Raw genomic sequence first — 25,711 nt, 5'->3', positions numbered from 1 at the left:
TGCCTCAGAGGTTGATGCTTCCAGACATCTATCAACATCCATTGCTGCAGATTTTCCACACACAAATAAATCAAAAGGGATTTCTCCAATGAAATCGATAATTAATCAATACGCCTCCAAATCTTTTCCTATATCGGATGCAGGCCCCAATTTTGGCCCCATAACACTTTAGAAGTGAGTCAGCAGCAATAGACTACACCTAGAGTCTGTTTTTGATGTTAAATCCACTATCTTTATTAGTACCTACTAACAATATAGTAACTTAAGCAAGATAAACAAAAGTTAACAGTGTTACGTGTATATATGTGGGTAAATATAACTCCCAAACTTTTGAGCTCAGGGGAAACAAGGCTTGGAGTCTTGAGATGGTGAACTATGAAAGTTCAGTTCAACCACAGAATAGTTGAGGAGAGAGAGATATTTGTAATCCAGGGTAAATGTCGAGAGAAGCCAATAACATTGAATTCCACAGCATCCATGGTGGTAAAACGAGAGAACAGTCACTGTAGAATTTATCCGTCGTTGTTCCAAATCCACATACAAATTATCACCAAAAGTGACTTGGCACAACGAGTATCGTCTTCAAGTGAATTTCCACACCACAGCCAGGCAAGGGTTAACACATAAGTGGTCTTCACAGGATACCCCAAATCAGATCCACTCCTATGGATCAAACAAGGTGACAATCACACATTCGATGTTCGCTGAATTGATAATTAACCCAACCTTGTGGGCATAGGAAAGTTCGAAACAGTGACCCTTGGTCACTAGTTCCCTTGTTTCAAACCTTCCATTTTTCCTCCTTCATCTCCGTCTGACTCTGAGTGTGTTCTCAGTTAAAACTAAAGTACCTGTGTCCTTGGTTAATACTAAACAAGCTGTGAGCGATGTAAACAAGCTGCAAGTCAGACTGATTCACCTTCTTAATCTCTCTCTCTCTCTCAAAATGACAGTCCACAGCAAATGAAATCTGGGGATTCATAACAATGGCCATTCCCCAGTGTGAACTCGCTGATGTGCCAGTAGGTGGGATGACTGAGTGAATCTCTTCCCACAGACTGAACAGGGGAACGGCCTCTCCCCAGTGTGAACTCGCTGATGACTCTGTAGGGTGGATGAGTGAGTGAATCCCTTCCCACATTCTGAGCAGGTGTACGGCTTCTCCCCAGTGTGAACTCGCTGATGACTCTGTAGGCTGGATGAATTAGTGAATCTCTTCCCACAGACTGAGCAGGTGAACGGCTTCTCCCCACTGTGAACTCACTGATGAATCTGTAGGTTGGATGACTGAGTGAATCCCTTCCCACATTCTGAGCAGGTGTACGGCTTCTCCCCAGTGTGAACTCGCTGATGACTCTGTAGGTTGGATGACAGAGTGAATCTCTTCCCACAGACTGAGCAGGTGAATGGCTTCTCCCCAGTGTGAACTCGCTGATGTCTCTGTAGGGTGAATGACTGAGTGAATCTCTTCCCACAGACTGAGCAGGTGAACGGCTTCTCCCCAGTGTGAACTTGCTGATGTCTCTGTAGGGTGCATTGATCCACGAATCTCTTCCCACAGATTGAGCAGGTGAATGGCTTCTCCCCAGTGTGAACTCGCTGATGTCTCTGTAGGGTGGATGAATTAGTGAATCTCTTCCCACAGACTGAGCAGGTGAACGGCTTCTCCCCAGAGTGAACTCGCTGATGACTCTGTAGGGTGGATGATCGAGTGAATCTCTTCCCACATTCTGAGCAGGTGAACGGCTTCTCCCCAGTGTGAACTCGCTGATGTACCATTAGGGCAGAAGAGTGAGTGAATCTCTTCTCACAGACTGAGCAGGTGAACAGCTTCTCTCCAGTGTGAACTCGCTGATGACTCTGTAGGTTGGATGACTGAGTGAATCCCTTCCCACAGACTGAGCAGGTGAACGGCTTCTCCCCAGTGTGAACTCGCTGATGAATCTGTAGGTCGGATGACAGACTGAATCTATTCCCACATACTGAGCAGGGAAATGGCTTCTCCCCAGTGTGAACTCGCTGATGACTCTGTAGGTTGGATGACTGAGTGAATCCCTTCCCACATTCTAAGCAGGTGAATGGCTTCTCCCCAGTGTGAACTCTCTGATGACCCTGTAGGTCGCATGACCGAGTGAATCTCTTCCCACATTCTGAGCAGGTGAACGGCTTCTCCCCAGTGTGAACTCGCTGATGACTCTGTAGGTGGGATGACCGACTAAATCTCTTCTGACAGACTAAGCAGGTGAATGGCTTCTCCCCAGTGTGAACTCGCTGATGAGTCTGTAGGTCGGATGACCGACTAAATCTCTTCTGACAGACTAAGCAGGTGAACGGCTTCTCCCCAGTGTGAACTCGCTGATGAGTCTGTAGGCTGGATAACTGAGTGAATCCCTTCCCACATTCTGAGCAGGTGAACAGCTTCTCCCCAGTGTGAACTCGCTGATGACTCTGTAGGTGGGATGACCGACTGAATCTCTTCTGACAGACTAAGCAGGTGAACGGCTTCTCCCCAGTGTGAACTCGCTGATGAGTCTGTAGGTCGGATAACTGAGCGAATCCCTTCCCACATTCTGAGCAGGTGAACGGCTTCTCCCCGGTGTGAACTCGCTGATGATTCTGTAGGTGGGATGACTGAGTGAATCCCTTCCCACAGACTGAGCAGGTGAACGGCTTCTCCCCAGTGTGAACTCGCTGATGTACCAGTAGGGTGGAAGAGTGAGTGAATCTCTTCCCACAGACTGAGCAGGTGAACGGCTTCTCCCCAGTGTGAACTCGCTGATGACTCTGTAGGTGGGATGACCGAGTGAATCTCTTCTCACAGACTGAGCAGGAGAACAGCTTCTTCCCATTGTGAACTTGCTGGTGTCTCCGTAGGTCGGATGACTGAGTGAATCCCTTCCCAGAGTCTGAGCAGGTGAACGGCCTCTCCCCGGTGTAAACACGCTGGTGAGCCATTAGGTCAGATGACTGAGTGAATCCTTTCCCAGAAATTCAGCAGATGACCAGCCTCTGCCCTGTGTGAACAGACTGGTGTGTCCACAGGTGAGACGACTGACTGAAACCTTTCTCACACACAGAACAGGTGAAAGGCCTTGCCCAGTGTGAACTTGCTGATGTACCTTCAATTAAGATGACCGAGTGAATCGATTCCCACTGTTTGAGCAGGTGAACGGCCTTTCTCCTGTATAAAATGACGGGCGTGCCAGTCTGTCAGATGATCGAGTGAATCCCTCCCCACTGTCTGAGCAGGAAGGATGGTCGATTGAATCCCTTGCTCCACATGTTAAACGTCTAGACAGAGATATCAAAACAGGTGTTTGAGATTCCTGGAGACAAATTCCTTCTCATTTTTAACCTGTAAAAAGATTTACAAAATCTATCAATGGGTGTAGGACAACATTTCAGATAAGATTACTTGAGTTGCCAAGGTTTGTTCTGGTATCACACTATTACAGTGAGATTCAACCCAATTTGGACAGAGAAATCATCTTCTAACTGGGCACAGTGCTGGTATCTGGAATGACCATCAATTCCCTGATGCTCTTACTGTCTCTATAAGAGTGGGACATTTCTGCCGTCTCCAATTTGTTCCTTGGCTCAGTTTGACTCTCTCCATTGGTAGTATTCCCTGTTCCTGCTGAGCCGCATAGGTGCCTGGCCCCACAGTAACTGAAACACCCTCTCGCAAATAGTCTTTCCTGACGTTCATCTGGGATTTTCTTTTATGTATTATTAACTTAAAGTGCCACAGTTTTAATACCATATAAAAAATTCCTGCTGAGATGAATGGTTGGTCTGCACAGCTGTTAAAAGGACTTAAGAGTGATTTTTTGTATTATTTCAGGTTCTTGTCACAGTCATAGAAAATTACAACACAGAAACAGGCCCTTTGGGCCATCTGGTTTGTGCTGAACTATTTAAACCACCCACTCCCATACCCCTACCATCCAGGTACCTATGCAAACCTCTTAAATGTTGAAATTGAGCTCACATGCACCACTTGTGCTGGCTACTCATTCCACACCTGGATGACCGTCTGTGTGAAGAAGTATCCCCTCACATTCCCCTTAATGTTTCACCTTTCACCCTTAACCCATGGCCTCTGGTTGTAGTCCTACCCCATCTCAGTGGTAAAAGCCAGCTTGCATTTACCCTATCTATACCCCTCATAATTGTGGTATACCTACATCAAATCTCCCCTCAATCTTTTACATTCCAAGGAATAAAGTCCTGATCTGTTCAAACTTTCCTTATAATCCAAGTTCTCCAGACTTGGCAACATCCATGTGAATTTTCTCTGAACTCTTTCAACCTCTTTTACATCTTTCCTGCACATTGGAGACCAAAACTGCACACAACACTCCAAATTAGGCCTCACCAATGTCTTGTACAAAGTCAACATAACATCCATCTCCTGTACTCAGTACTTTGCTTTATGAAGGCCAATGTGCCTAAATCTTTCTTTCCGTCCCTATTTAACTGTGACATCACTTTCAGTGAACTATGGACATGTATTCCCAGATCCTTTCCTTCTACAGCAATCCTCAGTGCCCGACCATTCACTGTGTAAGACCTTGGTCCCACCAAAATGCAACACCTCACACTTGTCTCCATTAAATTCCATTTTCCATTTCTCCAGCTGATCCAGATCACACTGCAAGATACCATATTTTTTCTTGCTTTCCACTACACCCACAGTCTTGGTGTCATCCACAAATTTGCTGATCCAGCTAACCATGTTATCATCAGATTACTGATATAGATGACAAACAACAACAGATCCCTCACCGATCCCTGTGGCAACCACTAGCCACAGGCCTCCAGTCAGAGAGGCAACCATCTGCTACCACACTCTAGCTTCTCCCAAAGACAGTGTCTCATCCAATTTACTATCTCATCTTGAATGCTGAGTGACTGAACCTTCTTGACCAACCTCCCATATGAGACTTTGTCTAGTGCCTTGCTAAAGTCCACATAGACAACATTCACTGCCTTGCCTTCATCCACTTTCCTGATAACTTCCTCCAGAAATTCTACAAGATTGGTTAGACATGACCTACTATGCACAAAGCCATGCTGCCTGTCCTCAATCAATCCACATCTATCCAAATACTTATATATCTGGCTCCTGCACACTCATTCCAATAACTTTCCCACTGCTGATGTCAAGTTCACCAATGTATAATTTCCTAGTTTATTTTTAAGAGCCTTTCTTGAACAGCAGAACAACATTGGCTGTCCTCCAATCCTCCAGTACCTCACCTGTCACTAAGGACGATTTAAATATCTATGCATGGGCCCTGACAATTTCTGCACTGTCTTCCGCAGGGTCTCAGGGAACAACTTGTCAGGCCCTGGGGATTTATCCACGCTAATTTGCCTTAAGACAGCAAACACCTCCACCTCTGTAATCTGTACAGGGTCCATGAAGTTGATGCTGCTTTGCCTCACTGCTGTAGACTGCGTCCATCTCCTGTGTAAATGCAGATGCAAAAATAATATCTCCCCATCTATTTTGTCTCCTCATGTAGATTACCATTCTGGTCTTCCCGAGTGGGCATGTTTCTGTACTGAACTTCTCCATGTTTCTATGATAGAGAAGCTGGCCAAATTTGACTGGAAGGGGAACTGGTAGGAATGACGACAGAGCAGCAGTGGCTGGAGTTTCTGGGAGCAATTTGGGAGCTGAATGATCGATACATCCCAAAGAAGTGGAAGCCTTGGAAAGGCAGGAGGACACAACCATGGCTCAAATGAGAAGCCAAAGTCGACATAAAAACCAAAGAGAGGGCAAACAAAAGAACAAAAACGATTAGGAAGCTTTTAGAAAGCGACAGAAGACAACTAAAAAACAAAATGTCAGATGAGCTCTGGGCGTGGAATTATGATATTGTAGTCACTAATGAGTCTTTGTAGCACCCAACAGTCTGAGGCATTTAGAGGAACAAAATATCCGGGGCCTTGATATCTCTTCAAAACCAAGGTTCCCTGCACCAGTTACCTTTCAACTTTTATTTTGACAGGCACATACAAACTCTACACCCTCAAAACTTCACTTCTGAAGAACTCCCACTTACCAAGTACTCCTTTGCCAAAGAGATCCTGTCCCAATCCTCACTTGTCAGATCCATTCTGATACCATCAGAATTGATCTTTCTCCAATTTAGAATCTCGACCCATGGTTCAGTCCTTTCTTTTTCCATGTTAACTTGGAATCTCACGGCATTATGATCACGAGATGCAAAGTGTTCCCATACACTAATATTCTGTCACTAGCCCTGGATTATTTTCTAATAGCTTATTGCACATTTCTATGCTGGGAATTCTACGTGCTGATTAATGGCACATTTGACAAACTCTACCCCATCTAGTCCTTTTACATATGGGAGTCACGTCAATCTATGGAAATTTAAAATCGCTTAGTATATCAAGCATTGGTGTAGTCTGAGATCTCTCTTGCTAATTTGTTCCTCCAAATTCTTCAGATTGCTGGGTGCAAACAAGTCCCAGAAATGGCTACAATATCACAATTCTATGCCCTGAAGTCTGAATAACATTTGCCTGGTTTCAAGAAAACAACCTCTCCCTCATTGCCACAAAAACAAAGGAGCTGATTATGGACTACAGAAGGAATGGAGACAGGCTAACCCCTATTTACATCAGTGGATCTGGGGTTGAGAAGGGGAAAAGCTTTAAGTTCCTCGACATACACATCACCGAGGATCTCATGTGGTCTGTACATACCAGCTGTGTGGTGAAAAAGGCACAACAGTGCCCCCTTCACGTCAGACGGTTGAAGAAGTTTGAAACGGGGCCCCAAATCCTGAGAACTTTCTACAGGGTCACAATTGTGAGCATCCTGACTGGCTGCATCAGTGCCTGGTATGGGAACTGTACTTTCCTTAATCACAGACTTTGCAGAGGGTGGTGCGGGCAGTCCAGCACATCTGTAGTTATGAACTGCCCATGATTCAGGACATTTACAAGGACAGGTGTGTAAAGGGGCCTGGTGGATCATTGGGGACCCTACTCACCCGAACCACAAACTGTTCCAAGCTGCTACCATCCGGAAACGGTACTGCAGCATAAAAGCCAGGACCAACAGGCATCTTCCATCAGGCCATCACACTGCTTAATTCATGCTGATACAACTGTATTTCTATGTTATATTGACTGCCCTGTTCTATTATAAATTACTATAAATCGCACATTGCACATTTAGACGGAGATGCAACAAAGATTTTTACTCCTTATGCATGTGAAGGATGTAAGTAAGAAAGTCAATTCAATTCACCCTCTCTATTATCTGGCATTCTGGCTCCCATCCCCTCTACAACTTTAGTTTAACCCACCCCCCACCACCCACCACACTAGCACAAGCAAGCCTTAACACTAGGATATCAGTCCCCTTCTAGTTCTGTTCCCCGAACTAGCAAATCCCCTATCACCCGCTTGACTTTCCTCTGCCACGTAATCCCCCCACCCCCAACAGTTTCCAAAGTGGTAGAATACATAGAAATAAAAAAAAAAATAGAAAACCTACAGCAGAAAACAGGCTCTTCGGCCCACAAAGCTATGCCAAACATGTCCCTACCTTAGAACTACCTAGGCTTACCCACAGCCCTCTACTTTTCTAAGCTCCATGTACCCATCCAGGAGTCTCTTAAAATACCCCATCTTTTCCACTTCCACCACCATCGCCGATAGCCCATTCCACGCACTCACCACTCTCTGCATGAATAACTTATCCCTGACATCTCCTCTGTATTTACTTCCAAGCACCTTAAACCTATGCCCTCTCTTGCTAGCCATTTCAGCCCTGGGAAAAAGCCTCAGACTATTCACATGATCAATGCCTCTCATTATCTCGTACACCTCTATCAGGTCACCTCTCATCCTCCGTCACTACAAGGAAAAAAGGACGAGTTCACTCAACATGTTCTCATAAGGCATGCTCGCCAGTCGAGGCAAAATTCTTGTAAATCTCCTCTGCACCCTATCTATGGCCTACCTGTTGTTGTGGGGGATGGCCACAAGAGCACTCTGCGATGGCTATTTAACCTCATTCCCCTCCCAGACTCTCACGCAGTTTCCTGTGTCCTGCACCTTGGGTGTAACTCACCTCTCTTCATGTCATAACTATCATCCCCTCCGACTCCCAGATGATATGGAATTCATCCATTTCCAGCCCCAACTCCTAAAAGTGGCGACACAACATGTGCACACTGAATTTTATATATAGAGGTACTCATTTTAACAGCCAGCAAATCACTGTCAATAATAATTTTGATCTGCACTCTCACACAACCTATGTAACAGGTCTGGAGCAGGTAATGAAGGATTTTCTCACTGGAGCATTTGCACACCGTCCATATCTGATTTGCTTGCTAAATGATGCCATAAAAAGTCAGATTTTCAAATATCACTCCACTGCTTCCGACTTGCAAATTCTCCAGCAACTTTTGCATCCTCACAATATACACAGGTAACACCAGTTTCTGTATTGTACATTAATATTTCCCCTGAACCCTCCCCCAGGTGACTGATGGTGGTGAACTCAGTGATGGCAATGCCAGTGAATATGAAGGGAAGGGCAGTAGTCTGTCTCATTGGAGTCTGGCACATTTGTGATGTGAAAGCTACTTGTTGCCCAGGACAAAGGTGTTTGATATCATTATGTACCCAGAGAGAGTGGGACAAAACATGTTCTCACGGGTAGAAAAGTCCAGAACAAGAGGGGGTAGAACAAGCAACAGACACAAAATGCTGGAGGAACTCAGCAGGCCAGGCAGCATCTATGGAAAAGAGTACTAATGCTGAGTTCCTCCAGCAATTTGTGTGTGTTGCTCGGATTTCCAGCATCTGCAGATTTTCTCTTGTTTGTGACTGGAGGCAGAACAAAGGTGATTTTCTCAACAGCTGATGTAAAAGATTTTGTTCCCTTTCTCCGAGTTCCCGATCCTTGCATTTAGACAGCTGGAGCTCAGCTCTGTCTGAGAGATCCATCGGTTCCCATTCCCTCATCAGCCGGAAGCTCCCCGGGGCCCGTGTACGGATGGTGGGGCTGAGAGAGAGGGAAGAGAGCAGGACTGTCCCGGGATTGCGGGTCACGGAGTCCGGAGCTCACAGCAACTACCCGAAGTCGGTGTTGAAAACGCCCGCCCGGTGAGACCCCCAACCCGGAGATCCCTTCTTACCTCAACCGATCATCCGGGGCCTTTTGTGCACCGCGCGCTGGTGAGCTCGAGCTTGGTCGGTTTAACGGCTGGGCTACTAATCACGTGAGCAGCCCCTCCCCCACCGCTGTCAGCAGCGGAGTCACGCGCTGCGCTATTCCCATTGGTACGAAGCGATGTCAATCATTGCTTCCAGCCAATAGCGAAGGCGGACCAACCGAGAGGGCGTTACCCCGCTGACACCGTCTCCCGAACTTTCCGTCACGGCGGGACAACCGTCAAAGTAAATGTCCGCTTTCTGATTTATTTCCATTTCCCTCTGAGGGAAGTTGGGGCGTTTGTGAAGCGTCTCCTGCGGCCGGAGTCTGATGTGTCGCTGAGAGGTAGGAGGAGACCGCTCGGCCCGTCGGTTTGATGCCGGTTCCCCGGGGAGGGAGAGGGGCATTTTATTGAAAGGATGAAGACGGTGAGAGAGGGGGCGGACAGGATGTTTGTCCCGGTGGGGACAGGAGGGGCTCATCTGTGGAAATGTCTGAGCCCACGGTGGTGGCGATTCACCACATTGGGGGGCAAACACCGGCAGACTGTTGCCCTGCAAGCGGGGCCAATGGTCCGGGCAAAGTGACAATTATTTGTGTTTTGTTGAGACTGTACCTGGAATATGGTGTAAAATCCCGCTCCCCACACTAACACGGGTCATACAGACCAAAGAACAAACTGCCGGAGGAACTCAGTGGGTCGGGCAGCATCTGTGGAGGGAAATGGACCGTCAACATTTCGGGCCGAGACCCTCCCTCTGGACTGAGAGTGGACGGGAAATAGTCAGAGAAAAGAGGTGAGGGGTGGGGATGGGGCAAGAGCTGGGGAGTGAGAGGTGGATCCAGGTGAGGGGGGAGGTGGGAAGGTGGAAATAGTGACGGGGGTGGGAGGTGAGTGGTTGGGGCAACACGGGGCTGCAGAAGATGGAAATTAACTCCATAGAGGATTAACAAAGAGGTTAGAGAGTATTTGTTATGGAGAGTGCAATGAAGATTCACCAGACTGATCCCTGGAGTGGTGGGGTCATTGTATGAAGAAAGATCAAATGTGATAACCTTTTCATTTAGAGAATCGAGGACTGAGAGGTGAACACATTGAAATGCACAATATCATTACCGGCTGAACCAGGGATCCCAGTCTCTGAAAAAGGGGTGGACTGTCCGGGACTGAGATGAGGGGAAATATCTCTACTCTGAGGGTGGTGAATGTCTGTAAATCCCCACCACAGAGGCCGGTGAAGACTCAGTGATCGTCCTCACATAAAACAGAGGCCGGCAGATGTGTGGAGACCAGAGGGATTGAGGAAATGAGGATCGGGCAGAAACATATGGCTGAGATGGGAGAGCAGCCACCATTCTGTTGATGGTTAGAGGGGCTGAATGGCCACTTCCTGCTGTTTCTCACTTGATGTTTCAGTGTTCCTGTCCAGTGAGGCAGGAGGAATGTGAATAGAAACTAGAAACATAGAAAAACTACAGCAGAACATAGGCCCCTCAGCCACAATGCTGTGCCGAATATATCCTTACCTCAGAAATTACCTAGGGTTACCCATAGCCCCCTATTTTTCTAACTTCCATGTCCAGGAGACTCTTCAAAGTCCCTATCATATCCGCCTCCACCACCATCGCTGGCAGACCATTCCACGCACTCACCACTCTCTCTGCAAAAAAAAACTTACCCCTGACATCTCCTCTGCACCTACTCCCCAGCACCTTAAACCTGTGTCCTCTGTGGCAACCATTTCAGCCCTGGGAAAAAGCCTCTGACTATCCACAAGATCAATGCCTCTCATCATCCTATACACCTCTATCAGATCACCGCTCATCCTCCATCACCCCAAGGAGAAAAGGCCGAGTTCACTCAACCTATTCTCATAAGGCATGCTCCCCAATCCAGGCAACATCCCTGTAGTCCTGACGAAGGGTCTCAGCCTGAAACGTCGACTGCACCTCTTCCTAGAGATGCAGCCTGGCCTGCTGCGTTCACCAGCAACTTTTATGTGTGTTGCTTGAACATCCTTGTAAATCTCTTCCACACCCTTTCTATGGTTTCCACGTCCTTCCTGTAGTGAGGCGAACAGAACTGAGCACAGTACTCCAAGTGGGGTTGACCAGGGTCCTATTTAGCTGTAACACTACCTCTCGGCTCCTAAACTCAATCCCAGGGTTGAGTAAGGCCAATGCACCGTACGCCTTCTTAACCACAGAGTCAACCTGCATAGCAGCTTTGAGTGACCTATGGACTCGGACCAAAAGATCCCTCTGATCCGCCACACTGCCAAGAGTCTTACCATTAATACTATATTCTGCCATGATATTTGGCCTACCAAAGTGAACCACCTCACACTTATCTGGGTTGAATTCCATTTTCTACTTCTCAGCCCAGTTTTGCATCCTATCCATGTCTGCTGTAACCTCTGACAGCCCTCCACACTATCCGCAACACCTCAAACCTTTGTGTCATCAGCAAATTTACTAACCCATCCCTCCACTTCCTCATCCAGGTCATTTATAAAAATCATGAAGAGTAGGGGTCCCAGAACAGATCCCTGAGGCACACAGCTGGTCACCGACCTCCATGAAGAATATGACCTGTCTACAACCACTCTTTGCCTTCTGTGGGCAAGCCAGCTCTTGATCCACAAAGCAATCTCCCCTTGGATCCCAGGCCTCCTTACTTTCTCAATAAGTCTTGCATGGTGTACCTTATCAAATCCAATGTTCTTCTGATGTTTGCCTTAAACTAGACTGATGTTTAATATTGTGGATCTGTAAAAGATAAATCAGTTCTGTTTCAAATCTCATGTCACAGATACTTACTGTCTCTGCCGAACTTACAATGTACACTAGAGAGGCCACTCAGTCCGTCTGGTCCCTGCCCATGTTTCTGTTCCATATCAGTATTTTAAAGTCTAGTCCTGTTGTTCACTTCACCTCTCACTCTCCCCATGATGACAGGTTGCAACTCGTCACTACTCTGCAGGAGAAGAGATTTCCCCTGAATTTCATAGAATCATAGAAATCTAGAGCAGATTGCAGGCCCTTCGGCTCACAATGTTGTACCGACCATGTAACCTACTCCAGAAACTGCCTGGAATTTCCCAACCGCATTGCCCTCTATTTTCCTAAGCTCCATATACCTGTCTATTGGTAATCATTTTCCAATGTTCTATAGATTCAGGGTCAGTTCCTGTGGATTGGAGGGTAGCTAATGTAATCCCACCTTTGAATAAAGGAGGGAGAGAGGAAACAGGCAATTATAGACCAGTTAGTCTGACATCAGTGGTGGGGAAGATGCTGGAATCAATTATAAAAGATGTAATAGCAGCACATTTGGATAGCAGTGGCAGGATAAGTCCGAGTCAGCATGGATTTACGATGGGGAAATGATGCTTGACTAATCTTCTGGAATTTTTTGAGAACGTAACTATGAAAATGGACATGGGAAAGCCAGTGTACCTGGACTTTCAGAATGCCTTTGATAAAGTCCCACATAGGAGGTTAGTGTGCAAAATTAGAGCAAATGGTATTGGGGGTAGAGTACTGACGTGGATAGAAAATTGGTTGGTAGACAGGAAACAAACAGTAGGGATTAATGGCAGAACAGCAGGCGATGACCAGTGGGGTACTGCAGGGTTCTGTGCTGGGACCACAGCTGTTTACAGTATATATTAATGATTTGGATGAAGGTATTAAAAGTAACATCACCAAGTTTTCTGATAACACAAAGCTGGGTGGCAGTGTGAAATGTGAGCAGGACGTATGAGAATGCAGGGTGACTTGGACAGGCTGGGTGAGTGGGCGGATGCATGGCAGATGCAGTTTAATGTGGATAAATGTGAGGTTATCCACTTTGCTGGCAAGAACAGGAAGGCAGATTACTATCTAAATGGTGTCAAGTTAGGAAAAGGGGAAGTACAACGAGATCTAGGTGTTCTTGTACATCAGTCACCGAAAGCAAGCATGCAGGTACAGCAGGCAGTGAAGAAAGCTAATGGCATGCTGGCCTTCATAACAAGGGGAATTGAGTATTAGAGCAAAGAGGTCCTTCTGCAGTTGTACAGGGCCCTGGTGAGACCACACCTGGAGTACTGTGTGCAATTTTGGTCTCCAAATTTGAGGAAGGATATTCATGCTATTGAGGGAGTGCAGAGTAGGTTCACAAGATTAATTCCCGGGATGGCGGGACTGTCATATGTTGAAAGATTGGAGCGATTGGGCTTGTATACTCTGGAATTTAGAGGGATTAGAGGGGATCTTATTGAAACATAAGATTATTAAGGGATTGGACACGCTGGAGGCAGGAAGCATGTTCCCGCTGATGGGTGAGTCCAGAACCAGAGGCCACAGTTTAAGAATAAGGGGCAGGCTATTTAGAACGGAGTTGAGGAAAAGCTTTTTCACCCAGAGAGTGGTGGATATATGGAATGCTCTGCCCTAGAAGGCTGTGGAGGCCAAGTCTCTGGATGCTCTCAAGAAAGAGATGGATAGAGCTCTTAAAGATAGCGGAATCAAAGGTTACGGGGAGAAGGCAGGAACTGGATACTGATTGTGGATGATCAGCCATGATCACAGTGAAAGATGGTTCTGACTCAAAGGGCTGTATGGCCTACTCCTGCACCTATTGTCGATTGTCTTAGAGTGTCTTAAAAGAACCTATTGTATCCACGTCTACCAATGTCTCTGGCTGTGAATTCCACTCTTTGACATCTCCTGTGCGCCTGATTCCAAATACCTTAAAACTATGCCCCTCGTGTTAGGCATTTCAGCCCTGGGAAAAAGCCTCTGGCTGTTCACACGACCACTATCTCTCATCATCTTATACACCTGCATGAATTCCCTGCATGATTTTCTCCAGGCTGAATAAGACGATGAGCTCCCTGTGTATTTGAAGTTGTTCAGTGCTGTGAAATAATTTAGCTGAACTCCTTCTTCCCTGCTCTTTTCAACATTTTCGATCATTTTCACTAATTTCAAAGGACTGTGCCTCAGACAGCTGGGTTGTTGCAATGCGCCTCTAAAGTCTGACAGCAGACTAGCGAATGAATCTTCGATGGAGCAGATTCAGAAACCAATGGGATGCCGGCCTGAGTCAGGGCTTTGAGGCTCCAGAGAGAGATGGGGTCTAGAGTTTATGAGGAGGAGGAGGAGGAATCAGATCTGCAGGATGTGACTACAAATGAAAGATCAGAAACATTTTGAAACAGCTTGAAAAAAAAAGTGGGTTCTACAAAATACTGGAAGAAATCAGCAGATCAGGCAACGAATGTGGAGAGGAATAAATAGACAACATTCAGGCCGAACCCCTTCAGCAGGCCTGCACTGTGTACTCCTCTGCTTTGTCGCTGCCTGAACTGCAAAGTTCCTCCAGCATTGTGTGTGTGTGTGTGTGTGTGTGTGTGTGTGTGTGTGTCTCTGTATTTCCAGCAACTGCAGAATCTCTTGTGTTTTATATCTACATCTGTAAGAGGATTGTACTTTGGAATTAGATACACGTTGATATTGAGTATATTGTTTATGGGAGCCGCTTTCTGCGTTAAAACAGCTGCTGAATTTTCTATACACACAAAAAAAACTGAGATATGGACATGAAACTGGTGCTTGCAGAAACTTTTAATGGCACCGTGATTACCCATAAAGCCCTGCGATATAAAGTTCGCCGTCGCAGAAGCACCGATCAAATGCGCAGGCGTCAGGGTTGTTCCGTTGCCGAATATCACGCATGCGCGCAGTACACGGTAAGCTTAAGGAGATTGGCTGCAGGGAGACTGTTGCGGGGTGGGGTTTCAACACCGACTTCGGGTAGTTGCTGTGAGCTCCGGACTCCGTGACCCGAAATCCCGGGACAGTCCTGCTCTCTTCCCTCTCTCTCAGCCCCACCATCCGTACACGGGCCCCGGGGAGCTTCCGGCTGATGAGGGAATGGGAACCGATGGATCTCTCAGACAGAGCTGAGCTCCAGCTGTCTAAATGCAAGGATCGGGAACTCGGAGAAAGAGAAGAAAATCTTTTACATCAGCTGTTGTGAAAATCACCTTTGTTCTGCCTCCAGTCACAAACAAGAGAAAATCTGCAGAGAGGGCACAATTTTAAAGTGCTTGGAAGCAGGTACGTAGGAGATGTCAGGGGTGTTGTGTTCTTTATACATACCGTGGGTTACTAATAACAAACCATATTCTGACAGAATTGAACTTGTATTTAACAGCAGTAAAACCACGTCTTACACTGCCATGCTTCTCGATCATTCTTCATTTCTGCTCATGTTAGGAACTCTGTCCAGTCACGTCCTGACACGTGATATCACCACAAGGGGTACGTTTTTTACACAGAGTGGTGAGTGCGTGGAATGGGCTGCTGGCGGCTGTGATGAAGCCGGATACAATAGGGTCTTTTAAGAGGCTCCTGGATAGGTACATGGCGTGTAGAAAAATACAGGGCTATGGGGAACTCTAGGGAATTTCTGAAGTAAGTACTGTTCGGCACAGCATTGTGGGCCGAAGGGCCTGTATTGTGTTGTATCAATGAGGAAGTCACTTACCCATGACCTCTGGTTGTCGTCACCCAACATCAGTGGAAAAAGCTGCTTGCATTTACCCTATCTATACCCTCATAATTTTGCCTACTTCCAACAAAGCCTTTTTTAGGTGAATAAGATGATGAGGGGCATTGATCATGTGGATAGCCAGAGGCTTTTCCCAGGGCTGAAATGGCTAACACGAGGGGCATAGTTTTAAGCTGCTTGGAAATAGATAATGAGGGGATGTCAGGGGTAAGTTTTTTTACACAGAGTGGTGGGTGCGTGGAATGCACTGCCAGCAGCGGTGGTCGAGGCAGATACAATAGGGTCTTTTAACAGCCTCTTTGATAGGTACATGGAGCTTAGAAACATAGAGGTCTATGTGCTAGGGAAATTCTAGGCAGTTTCCAGAGTAAGTTTCATGGTTGGCACAACATTGTGGGCTGAATGGCCTGGAATATGCTGTAGATTTCTATGTTCTATGTTGAACAGTGAAATAACTTTGCCTATCCTACAATCCTCTGATAACTCTCCCGTCACTAAGGATGAATTAATTATCTCTGCTGGGGCCCCGACGATTTCTGCACTTGCCTCCCATGGGGACCGAGGGAGCACCTTGTCATGCCCTGGAGATTTATCCACCCTCTTCTTTAATCTGTACAGGGTCCACGATTTTAATGCCACTTCTCCACACTCTCATTGACACTGTGTCCATCTGAGTAAATAGAGATGAAAAAAATATTTAAGATCTCCCCCATCTGCTTTGGTTCCAGCCATGGATTGCCATTCCGGTCTTCCAGAGGACCAACTTTGTGCCTTGCAATCCTTTTGCTTTTAATCTATCTCCAGAATCCCTGAGGATTATCCTTTCTCTTTTCTGCAAGGGGAATCTCATGCCTTCTTTTAGCCCTCCTGATTTATTTCTTATACTCCATTTCAACCTGCCTGCCTATCCCTGTTATGCAACTCCATTTTGTGCTTCACCAGGGTCTCAATATCTCTTGAAATCTAAGGTTCCCTACAGTTTCTATCTTTACCTTTTATGCTGACAAGCACATACCCGCTTTGTACTTTCAAAATTTCACTTTGAAGGCCTCAATTTACCAAGCACACCTTTGCCATAAAGCAGCCTGTCCCAGGCCACAGTTGCCAGATCCTAGTGTCATAATTCCAGGTGTTGATCCATGCCCTGAACACATCCGCCTTTCCTACGCTACTGCTTGTATTGAAATATACAGGGCTCAGCATATTCACTGCACCATGCTCAACTTTTTCATTCCTGACTTTGTCTGAGGTCTGAACAACAACTGTCGCTGCAAACCCTGCACTATCTGTTCTGTTATTCAGGCTCCCATTCCCCCTGCAACTTTAGTTTAACCCTCCCCTACCCCCACCCGACACCATGCAGCTCTATCACCCCTTTGGCTTTCCTCTCCCAGATCAATAAAAAGGAGGCGCATACCAGGTACAGGCAGATAGAAACAATTGGGGTACTTGTGAGATACAGGAACTTCAAGTGAACACTTATGAAAGACAAAGAACGCATGAGGATACCCCAGCAGACAAGATGAAGGAGAATCCTCAGGGATTCTGCAGATATGTTAAGAGTGAAAAGATTGCAAGGGAAAAAATTAATCCTCTGCAAGATCAGAACGGTAATACATATGAGGAGACAAAATAGATGTGGGAGATTTTTTTTTGCTCAGGAGATGAACGCAGAGTCTATAGAAGTGAGGCAAAGCAGCATCAAATTCCTAGACCCTGTACAGATTACAGAGGTGGAATATGGGAGGTGGATCAAGAAGGTTTGGTCACTCAGCATTCAAGATGAGATAGTAAATTGGATGAGACACTGTCTTTGGGAGAAGCCAGTGTGTGGTAGCAGATGGTTGCCTCTCTGACTGTATCCCTGTGACTAGTGGTGCACCACAGGGATCAGTGCTGGATCTGTTATTGTTTGTCATCTATATCAGTAATCTGGATGATAGGGTGGTTAACTGGATCAGCAAATTTGTAGCTGACACCAAGATTGGTGGTGTAGTCGTCAGCGAGGAAGGGTATCATGGTTTGCAGTATGATCTGGACCAGCTGGGAAATGGTTTGGGAAATGGAAAATGTAATTTAATGCAGACAAGTGTGAGGTATTGCACTTTGGTCTGACCTACCAAGGGAGGTCTTTCACAGTGACTGGTCAGGCATGGAGGAGTGTTGTAGTAGAAAGGGTCCCGGGAATACAAGTCCTTAATTCACTGAAAGTGGTATCACAGTTAGATAGAGACAGAAAGAAAGATTTCAGCCCATTGGCCTTCATGAACTAGAGTACTGACAACAATAGACGGATGTTATGTTGACTTGTAGAAGACACTGGTGAAACCTAATTTGGAATATTGCATGCAGTTTTGGTTACCAACCTACAGGAAAGATGTAAAAGAGGTTCAGAGAAAATTCACAAGGATGTTGCCAGGTCTGGAGGACTTGGGTTATTAGGAAAGATTGAACAGGTCAGGACTTTATTCCTTGGAACATAAAAGATTGAGGGGAGATTTGATGGAGGTATACCACTATTATGAGGGACATAGATAAGGTAAATGCAAGCTGTATTTTACCACTGAGATGGTGTGGGACTACAACCAGAGGCCATGGGTTAAGGGGGAAAGGTGAAATGTTAAGGGGAACATGAGGGGAAACTTCTTCACACCGATGATCATCCGAGTGTGGAATGAGCAAAGAGCACAAGTGGTGCATGCAAGCACGATTTCAACATTTCAGAGGTTTGTGTAGGTACCTGGATGGTAGGGGTATGGGAGTGGGCAGTTTAAATAGTTCAGCACAAACCAGATGGCCCAAGAACCTGAAATAATACAAAAAATCACTTTAAGTCCTTTTCACAGCCATGCAGACCAACCATTCATCTCAGCAGGAATTTTTTTATATGGCGTTAACACTGTGGCGCTTTAAGTTAATCATACGTAAAAGAAAATCCCAAATGCATGTCAAGAAAGACTATTTGCGTGATACTGTTTCAGTTACTGTGGGGCCAGGCACCCATGCAGCTCAGCAGGAACAAGGAATAATACCAATGGAGAGAGTCAAACTGAGCCAAGGAACAAATTGGAGATGGCAGAAATGCCCCATTCTTATAGAGACAGGAAGAGCATCAGGGAATTGATGGTCATTCCAGATACCAGCTCTGTGCCCAGTTAGAAGATGATTTCTCTGTCCATCTTGGGTTGAATCTCACTGTTAGTGTGATACCAGATCAAACCTTGGCAACTCAAGCGATCTCATCTGAAATGTTGTCCTACACCCACTGATGGATTTTGTTATTCTTTTTACACATTAAAAACGAGAAGGAATTTGTCTCTAGGAATCTCAAACACGACACGCCAGTTTTGCTGTCTCTGTCTAGATATTTAAGAAAAGGAGCAAGGGATTCAATCGGCCATCCTTCCTGCTCAGACAGTGGGGAGGGATTCACTCGTTCATTTGACCAATTGGCACGCCCAGATCACACCTTGGCAACTCAAGTGATCGCACCTGAAATGTTGTCCTGCACCCATTGATGGATTTTGTAAATCTTTTTACAGGTAACAAATGACGAGGAATTTATCTACCGGAATCTTGAACACAACATGCCAGTTTTGCTGTCCTTGTCCAGATATTTAAGAAGTGGAGCAAGGGATTCACTTGATCGCCCGCCCGTTCAGACTGTGGGGAGGGATTCACTCAGTCATTTCAACTGAAGATATATCAGCAAGTTCACACCAGACAAGGCCATTCATTTGTTCTGTGGGTGAGAAGGCATTCAGTTGCTCATCCCACCTGTGGACACACCAGTCAGTTTACCCTGGGCAGAGGCTGGTCATCTGCTGAATTTGTGGGAAAGGATTCACTCGGTCATCTGACACAATGGCTCACCAGCGTGTTTACACCGGGGAGCGGCCGTTCACCTGCTCAGACTGTGGGATGGAATTCACTGAGTCATCCAACCTAATGGTACATCAGCGAGTTCACACTGGGGAGAAGCCGTTCACGTGCTCAGTCTGTGGGAAGAGATTCACTTGGTTATCCACACTACAGAGTCATCAGCGAGTTCACACTGGGCAGAAGCCATTCACCTGCTCAGTCTGTGGGAAAAGATTCACTGATTCATCCACCGTACAGAGTCATCAGCGAGTTCACACTGGGGAGAAGCCGTTCACCTGTTCAGAATGCGGGAAGGGATTCACTCAGTCATCCAAACTACAGATTCATCAGCGAGTTCACACTGGGGAGAAGCCATTCACCTGCTCAGAATGTGGGAAGGGATTCACTCAGTTATCCACCCTGCAGAGACATCAGCGAGTTCACACTGGGGAGAAGCCGTTCACCTGCTCAGTCTGTGGGAAGAGATTCACTGATTCATCCAACCTACAGAGACACCAGTTAGTTCACACAGGGGAGAAGCCATTCACCTGCTCAGAATGTGGGAATGTATTCACTCGGTCATCCCAACTACTGGCACACCAGTCAGTTCACACTGGGGAGTGGCCGTTTACCTGCTCAGAATGTGGGAAAGGATTCACTCAATCATCCACCCTACTGACACATCTGCGAGTTCACACTGGGGAGAAACCGTTCACCTGCTCAGAATGTGGGAAGAGATTCACTCAGTCATCCAACCTGCAGAGACATCAGCGAGTTCACACTGGGGAGAAGCCATTCACCAGCTCAGAATGTGGGAAAGGATTCACTCAGTCATCCAACCTACAGAATCATCAGCGAGTTCACACTGGGGAGAAGCGATTCACCAGCTCAGAATGTGGGAAAGGATTCACTCAGTCATCCAACCTACTGGCACACCAGTCAGTTCACAATGGGGAGTGACCATTGTTATGAATCCCTAGATTTCATTTGCTGTGGACTGTCATTTTGAGAGAGAGAGAGAGAGAGAGAGAGAGATTAAGAATGGAAATCAGTCTGACTTGCAGCTTGTTTCCATCGCTCACAGCTTGTTTAGTTTTAACCGAGGACACAGACACTCAGAGTCAGACGGAGATGAAGGAGGATAAATGGAAGGATCGAAACAAGGGAACTAGTGGCCAAGGGTCACTGTTTAGAACTTTCCTATGCCCATAAGGGTGGGTTAATTATCGATTCAGCGAACATCGAATATGAGGTTGTCACCTCGTTTGATCCATACGAGTGGATCTGATTTGGGGTATCCTGTGAAGACCACTTATGTGTTAACCCTTGCCTGGCTGTGGTGTGGAAATTCACTTGAAGACGATACCCCTTGTGACAAGTCACTTTCAGTGATAATTTGTATGTGGATTTGGAACAACGACGGATAAAATCTACAGCGACTGTTCCTTTTGTTTTACCACCGTGGAAACTGTGGAATTCGACATAATTGCCTTCTCTTGACATTTACCCAGGATTACAAATATCTCTCTCTCCTCAACTATTCTGTGGTTGAACTGAACTTTCATAGTTCACCATCTCAAGACTCCAAGCCTTGTTTCCCCTGAGCTCAATAGTTTGGGAGTTATATTTACACACAAATACACATAACACTGTTAACTTTTGTTTATCTTGCTTAAATTACTATATTGTTAGTAGATACCAATAAAGATAGTGGATTTAACATCAAAAGCAGACTCGAGGTGTAGTCTATTGCGGCTGGCTCATTTCTAAAGCGTTAGGGTTCATAACAAAATTTGGGCCTGCATCCGGGATATGAACAGATTTGGAAGCGTGTTGATTAATTATTGATTTCATTGGGGAAATCCCTTTTGATTTATTTGTGTGTGGAAAATCAGCAGCAATGGAGGTTGATAAATGTCTGGAAGCATCAACCTCTGAGGCACTAAAGGATACCAGAAGGATTGAGTTGTTGATTATTGCTAAAAGGTTAAGACTTGCTAAGGTGGAATTGACAATGAGGAGGTCACAGATGCAGAGGATAATAGCTGAGTATTATGTATCTGAGGGTGTGTTTAAAGTGGAGGAGTTGGAGGTGTTTCCTGAAAGTAAACCTAGTGAGCTTGGGCTCCCGTACAAGTTAGAAAAATTAAAGATGGAGGCTGTGGAAAGGCAGAGGCAGGTTGAGGCTAGAGAGGTAGGAAAAAAGACATTACTATTCTGCCATCATCCATGCTAGTGTCCCCTTCCAATCAACTTTGGTGAGCTCTTCTCCCATGCCTCCGTAGTTCCCCTCACTCCACTAATAATGATGCATCTTCTTGTACCTTTCCCCTCTCAAAGTGCAGAGTGAATTCTAACATGTTATGATCACCAAGTCCACGTTTCCTTTACCATAAGCTTTGTAATCAAATCTGGTTCATTACACAACACCCAATCCAAAATGAACTTTTCCCCAGTGGGCACAATTACAAGCTTTTCAAAAAGGCATCTCATTGGTATTTTCCAAATTCCCTCTCTTGAGATCAAACACCAACCTGATTTTCATAATCAACCTCCACCCATCCCACTGTTTGTCCCACTCCCAACTGGGTAGACTGTGCAGCATCCTCACCCGGACTGCCAGCCTCTGGGACAACTACTTTTCCCAAGCAGTAAGGCTGATAAATATCTCTACCCACTAACCCACCCTTCCACACCACCAAACACCTCTACTTTATAATTACCTGTCTCTCATCTTATTTGCAGACATCCTCTGCCGAGCGTCACTTTATGAACATCCAATCAATCCGTGCACAGTATATAAGCTGTGGTTATGTTTTTACTATTGTGTTGCTGTGTTGCATTGGAGCCGGAGTAATAATTATTTCAATCTCGTTTACATTTGTCTGCTGGAAATGGAATTAAACAATCTTGAATAAACATTTCAGCAGTCTGCAGCATTTTTGTGGCAGAGTGCCACCTGGTGACAATGGAGTCCACAAATCAGGGGCTCCTGTTATTATGGCAAATCACCAAGTGTCAGTGTTGTCCACAAAAGGGAGAGGTTTACAGCGATAAGGAGAGGTGCAGGGGGCTGGAAGCCAACTCTGCAAGTGGATGAAGTGCCAGTCCTGCCCCAAACCACTCTCCTCACCACCAGTCAGGGCCCCAAACAGTCCTTCCATATGAGACAACTTTTCAACATCATGCCTGTCGGGGTCATCTCCTGTTTCCAGTTTTCTAGGTGTGGCCTCCTCGACATTAGTGAGACCCGATGTAGTCTCTGCATTCTGCACTCTGTCCCGATGAGATTCTGCAGGTGTTGGAGATGCAGAGTAACATACACAAAATGTTGGAGGAAGTCAGGAGGTCAGATAGCTTCTACAGAGGGGGATAAATCAAAACAGAGATTTCCTGCCGAGACCCTTCATCAGGACTGGAAGTAGGGAGAAGCTGGAATAAGATGGTGCGGGGAGTGGAAAGAGTCCAAGCTGGTAGATGATAGGTGAAGTCAGATCAGAGTGAAGGTGAGTGGGTGGGGGAGGTGGGAGATGAAGTGAGACGCTGTGAGGTGGTAGGTGGGAAATGCAAAGGACTGAAAAGAAGGAATCTGATAGGATAGGAGAGCGGACCATGGGGAAAAAAGGAAGTAAAAGAGGAACCAGAGGGAGACGATCCACAGTGGAGAAGAGAGAAGTGGGGAGACAGAATGGAGGAGACGCGCGTGTGGGTTGATGAAAGGAAAAGGAAGAGGTAGAAGTTAAAGATGTCGATGTTCATGCCATCGGGTTGTAAACTACCCGGATGTAATATGAGGTGTTGCTCCTTTAACCTGCAAGTGGACTCATCGAGTTAGTTAAACGATGAACCGGAAGGGAGAGTGGATTAATAATTTTCCTCTGGCATCCCTATTAAATAAATCCCCTCTCACCTTGAACCGGTGCCGTCTGGTTGTTGGTTCCACAAAAGTGGGGAAAAGGACGGCGCACGTTCCCCATTTCTGTACACTCAGGGTTTGGAACACCTGCATCATGTCAGACTCAATCTCCTGCACTTCAAGGTGTGAAGTCCCAACCTGCCCAGCCTCTCTCCAGAACTCAGTCCCTCGAGTACCGGCAGCATTCTCGTAAATCTCCTCCACACTCATTCCAGATTGACGTCCTCACTCCTACAGCAGAACGACCAAAACTGAATACAATAGTCCAGGCGTGGATACCCTAACAATACCCTAACCCTAATGCAACCTCACTAGCCTCTTCTTCAGACCATGAGCCATGAGATATGAGACAGAGGCTGCTCAGTTAATCGAGTCTGCTCCACCATTCCTTCATGTCCAATTCATTATCCCTCTCAACACTATTCTCCTGCCTTCTCCCCTTAATCCTTGAACATCTATTGAAAATACACTGTGACTTGGCGTCTGCTCCGACCATGGCAATGAATTCCAAAGATTAACCACTCCCTGCCAACAGAAATTCTCTGCTGTCAGTGGATGCCCTATACATTGAGGCCGTGGCCTCTGGTCCCAGACTCACACTGTGTAGGGTGCATCTTCTTCATAGCCACTCTGCCGAGGCCTTTCAATATTCGATAGGTTTCAATGAGATCCCCTCTCTTTCTTCTAGACCAGTGAGTACAGGTTCAAAGCCATCTAGCATTCGGCATACATTAACCCTTTCATTCCTGGAATCATTCTTGTGAACCTTCTCCGGACGCGCTCCAATACGAGCACATCTTTTTCTCAGATAAGGGGTCGGAAACTACTCACAATACACCAACAGCAATCTGACCAATACATTATAAAGCTGCAGTGTCACATCCTTGCTCTTATATGCTAACATTACAGCTGTCATCCTTAATCAACTCAATCTGCAAGCAAACCTTCAGGGACTCCTGCTCAAGGACTCCCAAGTACCTATTTCTGATTTTTGTATTTTCTCCCATTTATTTTTTTTCTCTCCATCTTTATTCTTTCTACCAATTGTACATGACCGTACACTTGCATACACTGTATTCCATCTGCTACTTCGTTGTCTGTTCTCCAAACCTATCAAAGTCCTTCTGCAGACTCTCGCTTTGCTCTAATCTATCTGTCCCATACCTATCTTTGTATCAACTGCAAAGTTCATCACCCAGGTATCAATTCAGTCATCCATATCATTCATATTTAACATGAAAAGATGTGGTCTCAATACTGACCCCTACGGAACACCATTAGTTACTGACAGCAAAACAGAATTCTCCACATTATTCTGATTCTTTCTCCCTTGTCAGTCAGCCAATCTTTGACCCATACAAGCATCTTTCCTGTAATTCCATGAGCTGTGATCTTGTTCAGCAGCCTCACGTGCAGCCCCTTAGAAACATAGAAAACCTACAACACAACACAGGGCCTTTGGCCCACAAAGCTCAGCCGAACATGTTCTTACCCTAGAACTACCTAGGCTTACCTATCGTCCTCCGGTTTTCTAAGCTCCATGTACCTATCCAGGAGACTCTTAAAAGACCCTATTGTTTCCACCTCAACCACCACCGCTGGCAGCCCATTCCATGCACTCACTACTCACTGCGTAAAAAACTTACCCCTGATATCTCCTCTGTACCTACTCCCAAGCACCTTAAAACTATGCCCTCTCGTATTAGCCATTTCAGCCCTGGAAAAAGCCTCTGACTATTCACATGATCAATGCCTCTCATCATCTTATACACCTCTATCAGGTCACCTCTCGTCCTCCATCGCTCCAAGGAGAAAAGGCCGAGTTCACTCAACCTATTCTCATAAGGCATGCTCCCCAATCCAGGCAACATCCTTGTATATCCGCTCTGCACCCTCTCCATGGTTTCCGCATCCTTCCTGTAATGAGGCAAACTGAATTTAGCAAATTATTCCAACTGGGGTCTGACCAGAGTCCTATATATCTGCAACATTACCTCTTGGCTCTTAAACTCAGTCCCACAGGAGGCCAATGCACACTATGCCTTAACTACAGAGTCAACCTGCGTAGCAGCTTTGAGTGTCCTATGGACTCGGACTCCAAGATCCCTCTGATCCTCCTCACTGCTAAGAGTCTTACCATTAATGCTATATTCTGCCG

At 46.0% G+C, this 25,711-nt stretch overlaps 2 protein-coding genes across 3 annotated transcripts; one reads left to right on the top strand and one right to left on the bottom strand.

Annotated features, from left to right (window-relative positions):
- Nucleotides 1–249: 249 nt before the first annotated feature.
- Nucleotides 250–9,292, bottom strand: LOC134341499 (zinc finger protein 585A-like). The gene is made up of 2 exons (XM_063039369.1): nucleotides 9,198–9,292; nucleotides 250–3,355 (listed from the first exon to the last, which is right to left on the bottom strand). Exon 2 carries the CDS (start codon nucleotides 2,953–2,955, stop codon nucleotides 1,261–1,263), a length of 1,695 nt encoding a protein of 564 aa, XP_062895439.1. The 5' UTR covers nucleotides 2,956–3,355; nucleotides 9,198–9,292; the 3' UTR covers nucleotides 250–1,260.
- Nucleotides 9,293–9,440: 148 nt separating this feature from the next.
- Nucleotides 9,441–21,338, top strand: LOC134341506 (oocyte zinc finger protein XlCOF6-like). Of its 2 annotated transcripts, none has more exons than XM_063039375.1 (2): nucleotides 9,441–9,559; nucleotides 19,319–21,338. In XM_063039375.1, exon 2 carries the CDS (start codon nucleotides 19,641–19,643, stop codon nucleotides 20,595–20,597), a length of 957 nt encoding a protein of 318 aa, XP_062895445.1. In that variant the 5' UTR covers nucleotides 9,441–9,559; nucleotides 19,319–19,640; the 3' UTR covers nucleotides 20,598–21,338. The 2 variants fall into 2 exon arrangements, with proteins under 2 accessions (XP_062895445.1, XP_062895444.1); XM_063039374.1 differs by lacking the exon at nucleotides 9,441–9,559 and adding an exon at nucleotides 15,278–15,322.
- Nucleotides 21,339–25,711: the final 4,373 nt, after the last annotated feature.

This window comes from Mobula hypostoma, unplaced genomic scaffold, assembly GCF_963921235.1.
Source record: "Mobula hypostoma unplaced genomic scaffold, sMobHyp1.1 scaffold_100, whole genome shotgun sequence".
Lineage (NCBI taxonomy): Eukaryota > Metazoa > Chordata > Chondrichthyes > Myliobatiformes > Myliobatidae > Mobula > Mobula hypostoma.
Note: the sequence above shows the minus strand (reverse complement) of the source record. Positions and strands in the feature narration are given on the sequence as shown.